The sequence below is a fragment of the Trichoplusia ni genome, chromosome 5, assembly GCF_003590095.1.
Source record: "Trichoplusia ni isolate ovarian cell line Hi5 chromosome 5, tn1, whole genome shotgun sequence".
Classification (NCBI taxonomy): Eukaryota; Metazoa; Arthropoda; class Insecta; order Lepidoptera; family Noctuidae; genus Trichoplusia; species Trichoplusia ni.
The window spans coordinates 18487963-18500570 of NC_039482.1; the positions used below are offsets into that span (position 1 = coordinate 18487963).

The following is a 12608-nucleotide window of genomic DNA, read 5'->3' on the forward strand; positions in this document are numbered from 1 at the left end:
TGTTTCAGTCCTAGGATACGTATATTACGTCTTTCAGTCAACTTTTCAGTGTTGTCACTAAGCTTCTCACAATAGTTACAAATACTAGCAAAAATTGTTATATACGTAGTACCACATTTTCGCATTCGAATGGATCCACTACATCGACGCTAAATACATAATCATCTTCCGTTTGTAAGTAAAAAAAGTAATACCAGCTCTTGATGTAAGCTCTTCCAGTTTAGGGAAGGATTGAGCCTTGATCAACCGGCTAGCTATTTCTGATTCCATATTCCAGCAAATAACGTTGGTTTCCACATAATGTTACACTGTGTGCTGACTGCTAACTAGCAACATGATGATGATTGCTCATACCTTTAGAGGAGAGTATGAATACCTATGAAAAATCAATGACAAAACTGCAAGACCACCTCAACAATATTATAGGCTCATATACAAGAAAAAAAAAGCAGAATAGAAATAAAAAACATACATAGATGTTATTCTAATTAGTTTATTGTTCACTTAGTGTGTGTAGGGGCATGGTGTGCCTGTGCGGCGGCCTTCCTCATCTGTGTAAGCACGTTGCTGAGCTCTTCACGCTTCCTCTTGGCACGGATGTGTGTGCCCAGACGACGCTTCAGGAACTTCAGCGCACGCTTGTCCTTTGACACCTGGAAGACAGTAACAAAAATGTTTAAACTACAGTAGAACTTGGACAACAACAACATCATACAATTGAAAAAGAGGGGAATTGTTTGTTGTTGTTTTAAGTCCTTGTGTTGTTTGCAAACATATTATGACTGCTTTCATAGATGTATTAATGCATGAAAAATTCAAGTTAGCAGAATTGTAATTCACATAATATTTTGCTTGCACAAATTTGCCAAGAAAATGGTGCAGGCAAATTATTTTTGTTCGTATTTCAAGTATTAGCTACAGAACTTTGAATGTTGTTGTTTTATCAAACTCTTATGGTGAAGGTTATTTTTAACTCAAATGCTTTGTAACAGCACCCACCTTGAGCAACTCCATTGCCCTCTTCTCATACTGAGCGTGTCCAACAACTTCACGGACCAGGTCACGAACAAACTTTGAGTGTTTGGTTTGGAGCTGTAAAAAGAAAATAAAATTAACATTAATTACACATAATTTTGGGTTAGGGGTAAGAATTGACTTTGAATCACAGGCTGACTTGTTGTTAGACTAGAATTTCATCATAGAATCCTACCTGGTAAAACTACTCTTAACCTAGCTAGGTTTAAAAAGAAGCAATAATTTTAGAATATTCACAAGGTAGGCTCTATCGATTATAATAATAATTCTAGAGAAATAGGAGTAGACCGATAAGCACTAAGTATAAACAATAGCATTTCACAAATATTTCAGTTAAACACTGTTTACAGACTACAATAAAACTGGAATAATCTCTTAAACTAACACCTACTAAGACTACTTAGATATTTAGGATCACTATTTCGAACGAGGAAGATGATTGATACTCGAGACATACAACAATCACAAGGTACAAAACATAACCTCGATTACCTATTGACTTTTATATATACTTACACCCTTTAGCCTGGCTGGCCTGATTTTGATGGCTTTGTCTGTAATACCCTTCCTGCCAGCGGATATTTTAGTCGTTTTGTGCCCCTTTCGGAGACCGACTGCTAACTCAAACCGGGGAGCCATGCTGAAAATAAACACAAACTATGTAGGCGAAATAAACACACAGTCACTTAACTTAGCCTATAAAGATTCATCTATCACAATAACAATTATTAAAATCTCTTGGATTTAATTGATTTTGTAGGAATTTATTTTAACGAAAACTTTTACGTACATTTCGGATTGACAGATCCGACCAAAAAGAATTTGGATTTTTTTATGCGGTTTGAATTGACAGAATTGTAGAAGCGATTGTCAATGGTTATATTAACATATGGCAATACTGATATAAAAAGAGTTTTGGTAAAAGGTAATCTATACTTTCGAAACAAAATGAATAGGAATGATGAAAATTTTTATCATATACAGAAATACAAAGACAAAGCATAACCTGGCAAAACCCTAAGTTTTACGTCAACAGAATTACACTAACTAGTTTACAAATTAAGTAAAAAAAGTATATTATCTACAGAATTAAAAACAATTTTATTGCACGCAGAAAGAATTCCGTGTTTTCAAAAAGCTTGGAGTTGTTAATTATTGGGCACACACGTCGCCATCAACTGGCAGCACAGATTATATGTCAAAATGTCAGTGTCAAAACGTGATAGGTACATGTGTGGAATGTTGACAAATTGATATAAATCTTCATATTTGAAACACGAGAAAAAAAGATTTTATTCAAATAATTATACGTATGTTAGTTGAATTCAATATCAAATATTTAAATCTGCATTTATATTTCTGTCAAGTTTCTTTCAGAAAGTATGTTTTGCGAATCACAACATAACCTATTTGTGCACTAATAAATCCGAAAAATAAGTTAATATGGAAGTCGGAGCGGTAAAACAAGCCTTTAATAATGAGGTGCGTATATTTATATTCTAGACATACTTCTATTATGTATAAAAAATAAAACATAACGAAGATTTAATACCGGAGACTTGGTCTAAGTTACGACCGGTTAAACGCTTTTTTCTTAAAACACGTTTTACTGTAGCATATTATACAACAGTAATAAGATAACTTTATTACCATCTACATAATGTACACATTTACAGCAAACAAAGCAAGAGCCTATGTGATAACTATGATTAAAAAAAAATCTTGGAAATTTCAGGTTATACTATTGAAAAAGAAGTTAAACCAAGCTAAAATTCAGATCATACATAAATTGACTAGAAAAGCAAAACAACTGACGGAAAAGAAGGCTCCGGAACAATTGAAAGAGAAGCTTAAAAGAAAAGCGGAGTCTGCTGTGAAAGAAGTTTTGATTATAAAGGTAAATACTATACGAATAGTAAGATTAGTAGAAGTACGGTAGAGTGAGTTTAATGTGAGTGAACATAGTAGAAACTATAGTTTGCCATGATCTAATTGCCTCTATGTAACCCATTTCTTTAAGTAAAAGAGTAGATAAGATAGTACACCAGGTATATGTGCATTTGACTGGAATACGTGTGTATTGTTTCCCAAAACATTGGACAATTACATTTTATTTGTAAAATATATAAAAATAAATTCTAAAATGATTTCTAACGGAGCATTACTATCCCATTTTCATACTTGAAGATTAGTGTATTGTATTTCATAATCATTTATGGTTGATTCTTTTTTACAAACATTTTGTATTTCTACATTACAGAAAATCAAAGCAAAGGACATCGCAAAATTCATAGTAACACATAAAGGAGAATTGAACAGCTTCTTAAACAAACCTCAAGTGGACAATGATAAAGCATGTGCCAGATTACTGCTGCATAAGGCATTACAAGACAAATACAAGTTTATAAGAGGTAGGTTCTCAAATGTTCCTATTAAAGACCTATTTATGTCTAGAATAGAAAGAAGAAAGCTTAAGAAGGAAGCAAAGGAAAAACAAAAGAACAAAAAGAAGGGGAAAGATAACAAAGTTGTCAATTCAGAAGGTGATTGGAATGTGGAAGATGTTGGAATGGATGGTAATGGTAAATTGGGTGATGATGATGGTGACGTGACTGATGATGATAATCAGATGTCGGGAGATGGTGAAGTGTCTGGTAATGATGAAGAGTCGGGTGACGATGGAGAGTCTGGTGACGATGGAGAGTCGGGTGACGATGGAGCATCCAGTGATGAAGGAACCTCCGGTGATGAAAGTGAACCTGCTGATGAAGCAGATTCATCTGATGACGATGACAAAATAGTAGAACCACAACAGAAGGGTGAGTCTCCTGATGAAGACAGTGGCAGTGGTGAGAAATATATGATAATTATTAAACCTAGTCCAAAAGTCAAAGCGGCCATAAAAGAGGTTAGAACTAAAGACTCGGAGATTAAGAAAATAGATACTCCTAAAGAAGAAGCTAAAATTATTCCTCCTAAAAAAGTTGTAAAGAAAACCCCAGAGAAGAAATTAAAGGACCTGAATAAAAGTACGAAATTCAATGAAAAAATAAACCAGAAGAAACTAAGAAATGCAGATGGTCCTGCAATACAAAATAAGATTGTTGATCCATTCTTTATAACTTCGACTGGAGAAAATTACATGTCTGTAGTCGAACCTCGTGCACCAGATGAAATCAAAGATGAACATATGCAAGGTAATAGAAGACTTCGAAGAGCAGTCATGTTTGGACATGTCCCTAAAAGCAAACTCCGACAGAATAACAATTACAATGACAACAGATTCAATAAACAAAACAAATTTGGTGGGCCTAACAATTTCAAGTCAAATTTCAATGATAAACCTCAGTATAATGATAGGAAGACTTTCAATAACGATTTTAATAATAAAAGAGGTTTTAATAACAGAAATGATAGAAGTACTGTTGAAGAAAAACCAGAAAAATTGCATCCATCTTGGGAGGCTAAGAAGAAGAAGTCTGGTATTTTACCATTTGAAGGTAAAAAGATTGTGTTTGATGATAGTTAAGTAAAACATTATTTTATTAATATTGTTGTTTAATTCCATCTGATTTAACGATTCCGTGTCTATTGAACCATCTTCTCAATGCTGTTGTCTGTAGTGTAAGGCCATTAGCCTGACAGAAGTGACAGTCGGTTCACATTAGGTCCGATACGTATCTTTTTTTAATCTCTTCCACCTGACCGCCTGGCCGCCTCAATTCTTTTTCTTTAGCCAGTTATCATAGAACCCTCAGTATCCGACTGTCACTTCGATTTTTATTAATTTATGACGGAGGAAGTTGAAAGAACTTCGCATAGTGACACAGTCTTCTGTGAATAGTAAAAAACCAGTTGGTACAAAAAACTTCCCGTCAAATCAACACAGTAAGATACCATGCTAAACTGGTTTACTGGCTGCGTTTTCAGTAGGGATGCGTAGCGACAATGAGTTTTAAGAACCAATAGATTTGAACCTACAGTCTGAGTTAAGAAATAATATAATACCAGCCTCCTCCAATATAGGGAAGGTTTGAGCATTGATTACTATATTAACTCACCGTAAGTTGGCGATTTCATATTCCAATATTTAGAATCCCCTCAAAAGTCAGTGGTGTCTTAAAGCTATTAAAAAATACCTATTATAACTTTTAAAAAGTCACATTGGTTCTTGGCCTGCATAAGAATTCAACCTACTTGAACCTACACCTCGTCTAATGTTAGTAGTCTGTGTAAGTTAAAAGTTTTGATAATCATGCAATTCTATTGGTTCCCAATAATACACATCTCAGGTAGACCGAGTTAAGTTACAAGTAACATGTCCCAAAATGTAGTATCCTCCGGGACATAACTAATGCGGCTAAATTCACGGAGGAGTAGAAAATATGTAGTTTCTCAACCTATTGTCCGAAGATTTTGAGATTAGAAGGTTCTTTCGCGACCCCGCCTCAGCTCATGATTATGGGCTCCGGTTGCGAATGCGTGTGAGTAAACCGTCGCATCATTTAATAATGTCCGAAAATATTCTTTGTGTGCTAGTTCGTATAAAGTTAGACACTATAATATTACATGCCACATTTCGTGTTAGAATTATTTTAGATCTTAAATCATTAATTAATTTAGTCGATATTACTTCGAACCGCAAGTTCGCGCAGTATGTGTGCCTTGACCTATTTGCGGCTTGCGTGAAACCTTGCGGAGCGAATATACATCCAAGAATGCAGTAAGCCGTTATATGTAGGTTTCCTATTATATTTTAACGATTTTTTTTTTTAATTTTATATAGACCGGTTTTGCTGGTTTTTCCCCGTACTACGGTATTTTGGGCCGTGCAACAAGGTGGTTATTTTTCCAAAAGTTTGTAAAAATAATCTGGTTTAAATTAAAAGTTGAAACCTCTTTTTCGTCTGCGTCACTTTAATATAGAGAAAATTTGTTTAACGGATTGCCGTCCTATTGGGCTATAAGTAAGGAAATAGAGAGTCCACCTGTGTTTACCCTTACGCTTGTGCACTATAATATAGCCTTTTCTTGGTAAGGCGGGTTAATGTTCATAACCTCCCTGTTCCTCAGGGGGGAGGAAGCGGGTACTTACTGACTAAACCCGACCCGCCGTGCAACGTCTCCGGCATAAAGTCGTCGGCTATGCTGACTGGCTGACACAGCTGACTGGTGTCTAGCTGTACTAGCCACCATAGCCGAAATCGATCAGGATATTATTAAATTAACGATAAACTCAAGCATTAATGCTCAAACCTTCGCTGTGAAAGAAGGGTCTATATTTAGCAGTGGGAAATTTACTGGCTGGAAACAATGAAACCAAAACAGCATTTTCTATACCTGTCGATACAATTTCGCTGAAATATCCTTGTATGTACCCAAGAATTTCGAATATCCTCTAAAATCCGTAACAGAATTCCGAGCAAAATATTTCAAGTCCACCTGAAAGAATGTATACCCGCTGATGTCCAAGCCGATATTACTTCGACAATCATAAATAGCTTCGGTGTAGCAAGCAGTATTGCTTCCCTTATCGTGTTCAGCACCGTATAGTTGTCGTGTAGTGTGTGGCGACTCGTAATGAAGCATTTCTCAGGTCTGACGGGATTTATCGTAGACCGCCGGCTAAATTGCGAATGCAGCGCGAATGCACGACATAGTTGGGTGGCGGACATTTTGCAAATACCGGTGTAACACCTGGATTGCTACTTAGATTTGGTCGATTTATTGTGCATTGTGTTCAGTATAGGTGTTAGGTATTTGGGTTAGCTGTAAAATGTGTGCCGTTCATGGTATTGATTAAAATCTGTGGTATTGAAATGTTGACGACAGAATTGTAGATGAGAATTGAAATGGGAATCTCGACCTGTTATAACTGGTTTTAGCACGGCTTTATTTTTTTAATGATGCTTGCCCTAATACCATATTGCTGTACATAAATGCTTTACTTGCCTTAATCGTTAATTAATAAAAAAATACATATGAAAAAGAAGTGGTCAACCCCCGCAACGATAACTGCCAAAGGAGTAATCTTTACAATAAGAATTCAAATGCCAAATGTTTGAGAAAATCTTTAAAAAATATGTTGGGAAGCGTATATTATGGACAAATAAAACTAAATTTGATTCAACCTTAATCTTGAAGCAAAAATAATAACGCTGAAGACAGGGAATGAAGTAAAAGGGCATCCTCTACGACATTCAAGACTACGCACAAATTTATGACGTCACTGTATTCGGAATGAACTATTAATTCCATAACAATGCAGTGAGCTAATACAACCGTAGGAACGTGTAATACAGACATCCACACACAGGTGGGACGTTGCATACGGAATTTGTAATACCGAATGTTGCCGGCGACGCGGTGAGCGGTGACCCGCCATTAATTTGTGTGCAGCGTTGATTCAACGCGGGAATGCTTAATTACATACCAACACAACACTTAACAGATGACTAGAAGCGATTTACTGCCGGCATATTGGATTGCTTGAGTGATGGCGCGAACGGGACAAGGAGGCCGTATATCAGTTGCAATCTCTTGAGATATTGCTCGAATTAATTGTTGCTGGCCAGTTACCTAATGTTTGCACGGATTGAAGATAAATCATAAGATTTATGGGATTTATATTAGTTAATTTATATGGTTTAATAATAGTGTAGTGAGGTGGGTTTGGGTAGGAATTTACCCACTATTGTTGTAGTGGCCTTGCAACACAATTTTGCAACTTTGAAAGCTGAGCACCTAGTTTTCAAAGGTATGATGAATTTTTCGGTGTCTATAGGAATGAGAACAGGAATTTTCCTATTAGTGGGGTAATCATAAGCTGGTAGGCTCTTCATAAGAGTTTAGTGTTTTATCGTCGGGTGTTTCAGAAGTAGAATAAACCCAGAGTAAATTTATCTTTGTCAGGTTAAAATACCTCATCAATTTAATCTTGAAAGGTAATACGAAATTCAAAAATCCACTTCTCACAACCCTATTTCTCCTGTCACGTACAACACTAAAACGTCACACATGTAAACGTGACAATAAAATGTCGCATACATATGACGGAAACATATTGTCCGACATTTTTTACATGGCCATCGATGCAGTAGCTATAATTTAGTCGCGTCACTGCGTGGCGGTCCGCAATCAATTCTAGGCAGAAGGTAGCAATAGGGGTTCTATGAATTCCAGCATTTATGTCACAATTAAATAACTGATGAATTTTTGGACGATTTTATAGATGAAAATTATTTTAAATTTATTTAAAGTTTAATCCCTGGTTTATTATTTTATTTTAGAAAAAAAGTATTGTTCACAACTATATTCAAGTACGAATCGATCTCCTGATGCTGAGGGTTCATTGTACATAGGCTGAAAAAAAATATCGATTGTGTGGCAAATAAATTTTATGATCTTTTAAATTGTTATTTAACCTCGAACTTTATTTTTAAGCCGTAAATACATCGACAATTTCAAAGACCTCTTGATGAAAAAAAGGCACTCTAAAGCTGCTGAATTTTTAGGTTAAATAAACACAAAATTAGATTAAGTATTATTTACAGATCGAACCAAGAAGTTACGTTTCTGGAAGCAGTAAATTTTTCCATAAAACGTATTTTCCACATGCAACCAAGGAAACAGGTTTCCCTCTCGAACCGCCTCATTGTAACAAGAAGCAAAGTCAAAAGACTTATCCCCTTACTGAGAACCTTAATACAATCTCATATACATTACCGACTTTAACCCAACACGCTTTGTGAAAAACCATAGCTATCATAAAGGGCATTTACGGTTTAACGTATTCATGTATTCAGCCAAAAGGGCCCAAGGGTTCCCTAACAAAAACTTACAAATTGTTTTTGCCCGAATAACGTTTGGCCCCTGACCGAGTGTTGCCAGTTTTTTACCAAACACTGTAATTCTAAATAGAGGTTATTAGATTTGTTTTACAAACTTTTCTTCGATATCGTAAGAATTTTCAATGTTAAGTTGTGAATAATTTAGTTTGTTTAACGTTTTCTTCAAATGAAATAACTTTTAATAAAATACGGACTTGGTAATAAAGTAAGGGTAAGAGTATCCAAAGAAAGGACGTTTTGAATTACGTTATAAATGAATTTTGATTCGTTTATATATGGATCTTACTGAATGTTGCAACTGCTTACTCATCCGTATTTAAAACGGAATAGCTAGTTTCAAACCCAACCGGAGACGCACGTGGTGGCAAGGTCGCGCTAAATTCTGAAAATTGTTGCAGAATTTGATAACGAATAGTACTCACGAAAGATACTATTAAAATATACAAGGGTCTGTATTTGATGTCAAGAAAATAATTATCTTTGTTATTTTAAGAAAGTCTTGATGTTTTGACGATAAAGTTTAATCAGAAACCTGAATTGGGGGTAATCCTATGGAGGGGAAAACGAACAACTTAGCTACGAGGTTTTGTCTGCTGACATTCAGGCAAAGACCTCCGTTTTACGCAAGGCAAAGCTAATACACGAAAATTTCCTCGGGTCATGATAAAGTCAACAGCAAGAGTCCATGAACACAATCGTCTAATGAAAATTTGTTGTAAACAAAATATGCTAAAGGATCTCTGTACATTTATAGCAGTTTCTGAATATGTTTTAAAGACTTTCTTTCCTCATCTACTTATATAAAAGGTCATACTATAAAAATAATTACGTGATAGTCAAGAAACGTGATCGCATGCTTTGCAGCTTGTTAAAAATTGAACAATGCATGTCTTCGTTTTCCACAATTATTATAAAAGTAAGATTATGCGATACTTATCTCTCATGAATAAAGAATATGCAGATCTTGTTCTAAATTGAGGTAATGAGTGTGAACGGATGAAAATTATGACTTTATTGACCTGAGGCTGAATATATTAATGCATTCAATAGTATTTTCTTTTCAAAATGTATTGAGGTCGGCTTTATTCTTACAGGCTTCAGCAGTTTACCATATTTAAGATTTCTATTGCTTATCTACACTATACACAACACTGACCAATTCGAACTGCGCTCCCCATTAGACGGACTGAATGGCTGGATTTAAAGGTGAGAAACATTCAAATTTCTCTTTCCGTAGAGCAAGAAGTCGGAACAAGCTCCAGAAATTTTGAGAAATGATTAAAATTTTTGAATCGCTGAATTTTTAACTGCAGGGGTAGCCAAGTGTTGGAGGTCAAAACGCCAAATCCACTGAGCGCGAAATGTCTCTGGTTGGATCCCCTCGTAGGACAAAAGTTGTGATCCACGAATGCTTGTCCTAAGTCGGAGTGTCTTTGACTTCAATATTTGTGAAACTCCCCGCGACACAAGAATAAAACATATTTGTGCCGGAATCATTTTTTAAAAAAAACGTACATATATTTTTTTATATGCCTTTGTGACCGAAGTTCTAAAATCAGCCTGTCATAATATGACCTATATATTAATTGTCAAATCGTCATACAATCGGAAAGTATTGATGGAACACAAATTCCCAAAAGCATTCAGGACGTATGAAGTACATATGTCAAGTACACATGTAATTTAATTAAGAGGAAGGGCATTAAAAGTCCACATTATCTATAGCTTATCTCCAAGGTTCAGTTATCAGTGAAATGAATAGGCCTTTTTATATTTATATTATTGCTAAGTCCACGCAGTCACGTCCAACGAAATGGGATCACGTAGTAAACGCATAATTACAATTGCGAACGCTCCCGTTAGATGCAAAGGACCGTGGAATGGAGCGATTTTTTAAAAATATTGCCCCCTCTGAACGAATGTTGGCTACTTGGCGCCAAATGCTTTTGACGTTTAGTTTTTTTTATTAAATGTTCACGTATATTCAGCAGATTTTGATTCTTATTTTGATTTTGATATTGGTCCATGGCTCCTATGCGATGTGAAGTTTTAAAACTGGTAACGTCACAAAATAGTAATTTAATTCGTTTTAACGAATTGCTAAGGAAAGGGTTTCCTTAAACCTTGATCCTTATAAGTAGTCAAAATATAACTTTCTTTTATTATTTACCACATCCTTTGACAATCACCAACGTTGGCCAAACATCTCGCCCAATATTTGAGGCAAGGGGTAATACGTCAGTTTTTAATCCGTTTTTCAAATTAAACCTTGGACGTGGACCGTTTGGGTTTTATCGCTGGCCAGTTTTATTTATTTTGCCGAAAAAGTATCTAGTATCTAGGCTGAATGACTTTTTCGCAGATTTATTTTTAAAACAACAAAAAGGTTTTTTAAAACCTATTTTTGAAAGATACTACATGTAAAAATTGCGTATGAAATTGGAGCATGATTTTACACGTTAAATATAAAAATTGATACTACGTAGTTCTTGTATAGAGTATCTAGTACAATCGGTGACTAGGAAGGAATGGTACTTATTCATAAGGTAATACGGAAATAAAAAAAAACGAGTTAAGTAAAAACCTACTTTAATCTATTATCACGGTACTATCTACAATCATAGTGAACATATTTATAACGGTACAATTATACAACAAAATATAATGAGCGATCTGAGGGCCTACTATCTCTCAAAATGTTGCAGGTGTGGAAAAGTGACGCCGCTATAAGCTGTCTAGTGCTATCTCGTTCCAACAAGTGCAACAGGCTTACTTTAAGAGGAAGTGGTAGGATTTTAGAGTAAAGGAGTGAAAACGATTTCCTAAACTTGTAAGTTATTCATCATTAGAACCAATCAGTTAGTGAACCAAAGAGCGTTCCACTTGTGGGAGTGAGACAGCGCACTATCCCACATAGATCGGCATCTCTTTTCCACAGCTGCAAGTGGCTTGCTTTAAAACGGGGAATTGATGTTAGAAATGTATTGTAATCGTATTTAACATTTCCTTGACGCTGTCGTTCTCCCTCCTTCACTACAAAATTCACTTAATCGTATAATATATCTTAATTATTCAACTAATATTATTATGTTCCTACGTCATGTTAATTGCTTTGCATTTTGTACATTAAACCTTGAGCTGAATTTTCGTGTTACAATAAATATTCTCGGACTGTCGCGATATGAGTGCCCAGCCTAATAATTTCCAAGATATACAAATTCAAGTACTTGTTTTGGATATTAAATTTGTAAACATGTACTTAATTTTATATATTTCAGTGGTAAAGTTGAAATGTATTGTGACGTCATTTGCAAATACACTTGTTGTAAGTTAGCAAGTGACACCTATGTGGCAAAAATGTTGTAGAACTTATTTAGGGAAATAATTTCAAGTGTTTTATTCAATTAAACAGTATTAATGGGATGCACAATAGGCTACGGAGCGAAAGAGCATCATCTTTTTTTTAAATAAGTAAGTTTTAAAAAAGTAAAGCTCTCACAGCTTTGTACAACTCAACCCAAAAACTATACGGAGTCTGGACCCTGGCATCTTGAATTTACAATGATTATAATGAATGATTTTTGACGTAGGTTTGGTTACAGTAAAAATATTCCTATTTTTTTAAGTTACATATTATGTAGTTGGCAACCTTGTATTAATAAGTTATTCGGTCATAGATTTAAATCAAATGCCTTGTTCTCGGTAATATTTGTTACATTTTTT

The 12608-nt window shown here is 35.2% G+C and overlaps 2 protein-coding genes across 2 annotated transcripts; one reads left to right on the plus strand and one right to left on the minus strand.

Annotated features, from left to right (window-relative positions):
* Window positions 1-473: 473 nt before the first annotated feature.
* Window positions 474-1929, minus strand: LOC113493830 (60S ribosomal protein L36). The gene is made up of 4 exons (XM_026871860.1): window positions 1826-1929; window positions 1552-1675; window positions 1000-1092; window positions 474-653 (listed from the first exon to the last, which is right to left on the minus strand). The coding sequence occupies exons 2-4, from the start codon at window positions 1672-1674 to the stop codon at window positions 501-503; spliced, it is 369 nt and encodes a 122-aa protein (XP_026727661.1). The 5' UTR covers window position 1675; window positions 1826-1929; the 3' UTR covers window positions 474-500.
* A 299-nt stretch (window positions 1930-2228) lies between these two features.
* LOC113493829 (myb-like protein W) lies at window positions 2229-4584 on the plus strand. The gene is made up of 3 exons (XM_026871858.1): window positions 2229-2517; window positions 2771-2932; window positions 3296-4584. Exons 1-3 carry the CDS (start codon window positions 2479-2481, stop codon window positions 4562-4564), a joined length of 1470 nt encoding a protein of 489 aa, XP_026727659.1. The 5' UTR covers window positions 2229-2478; the 3' UTR covers window positions 4565-4584.
* Window positions 4585-12608: the final 8024 nt, after the last annotated feature.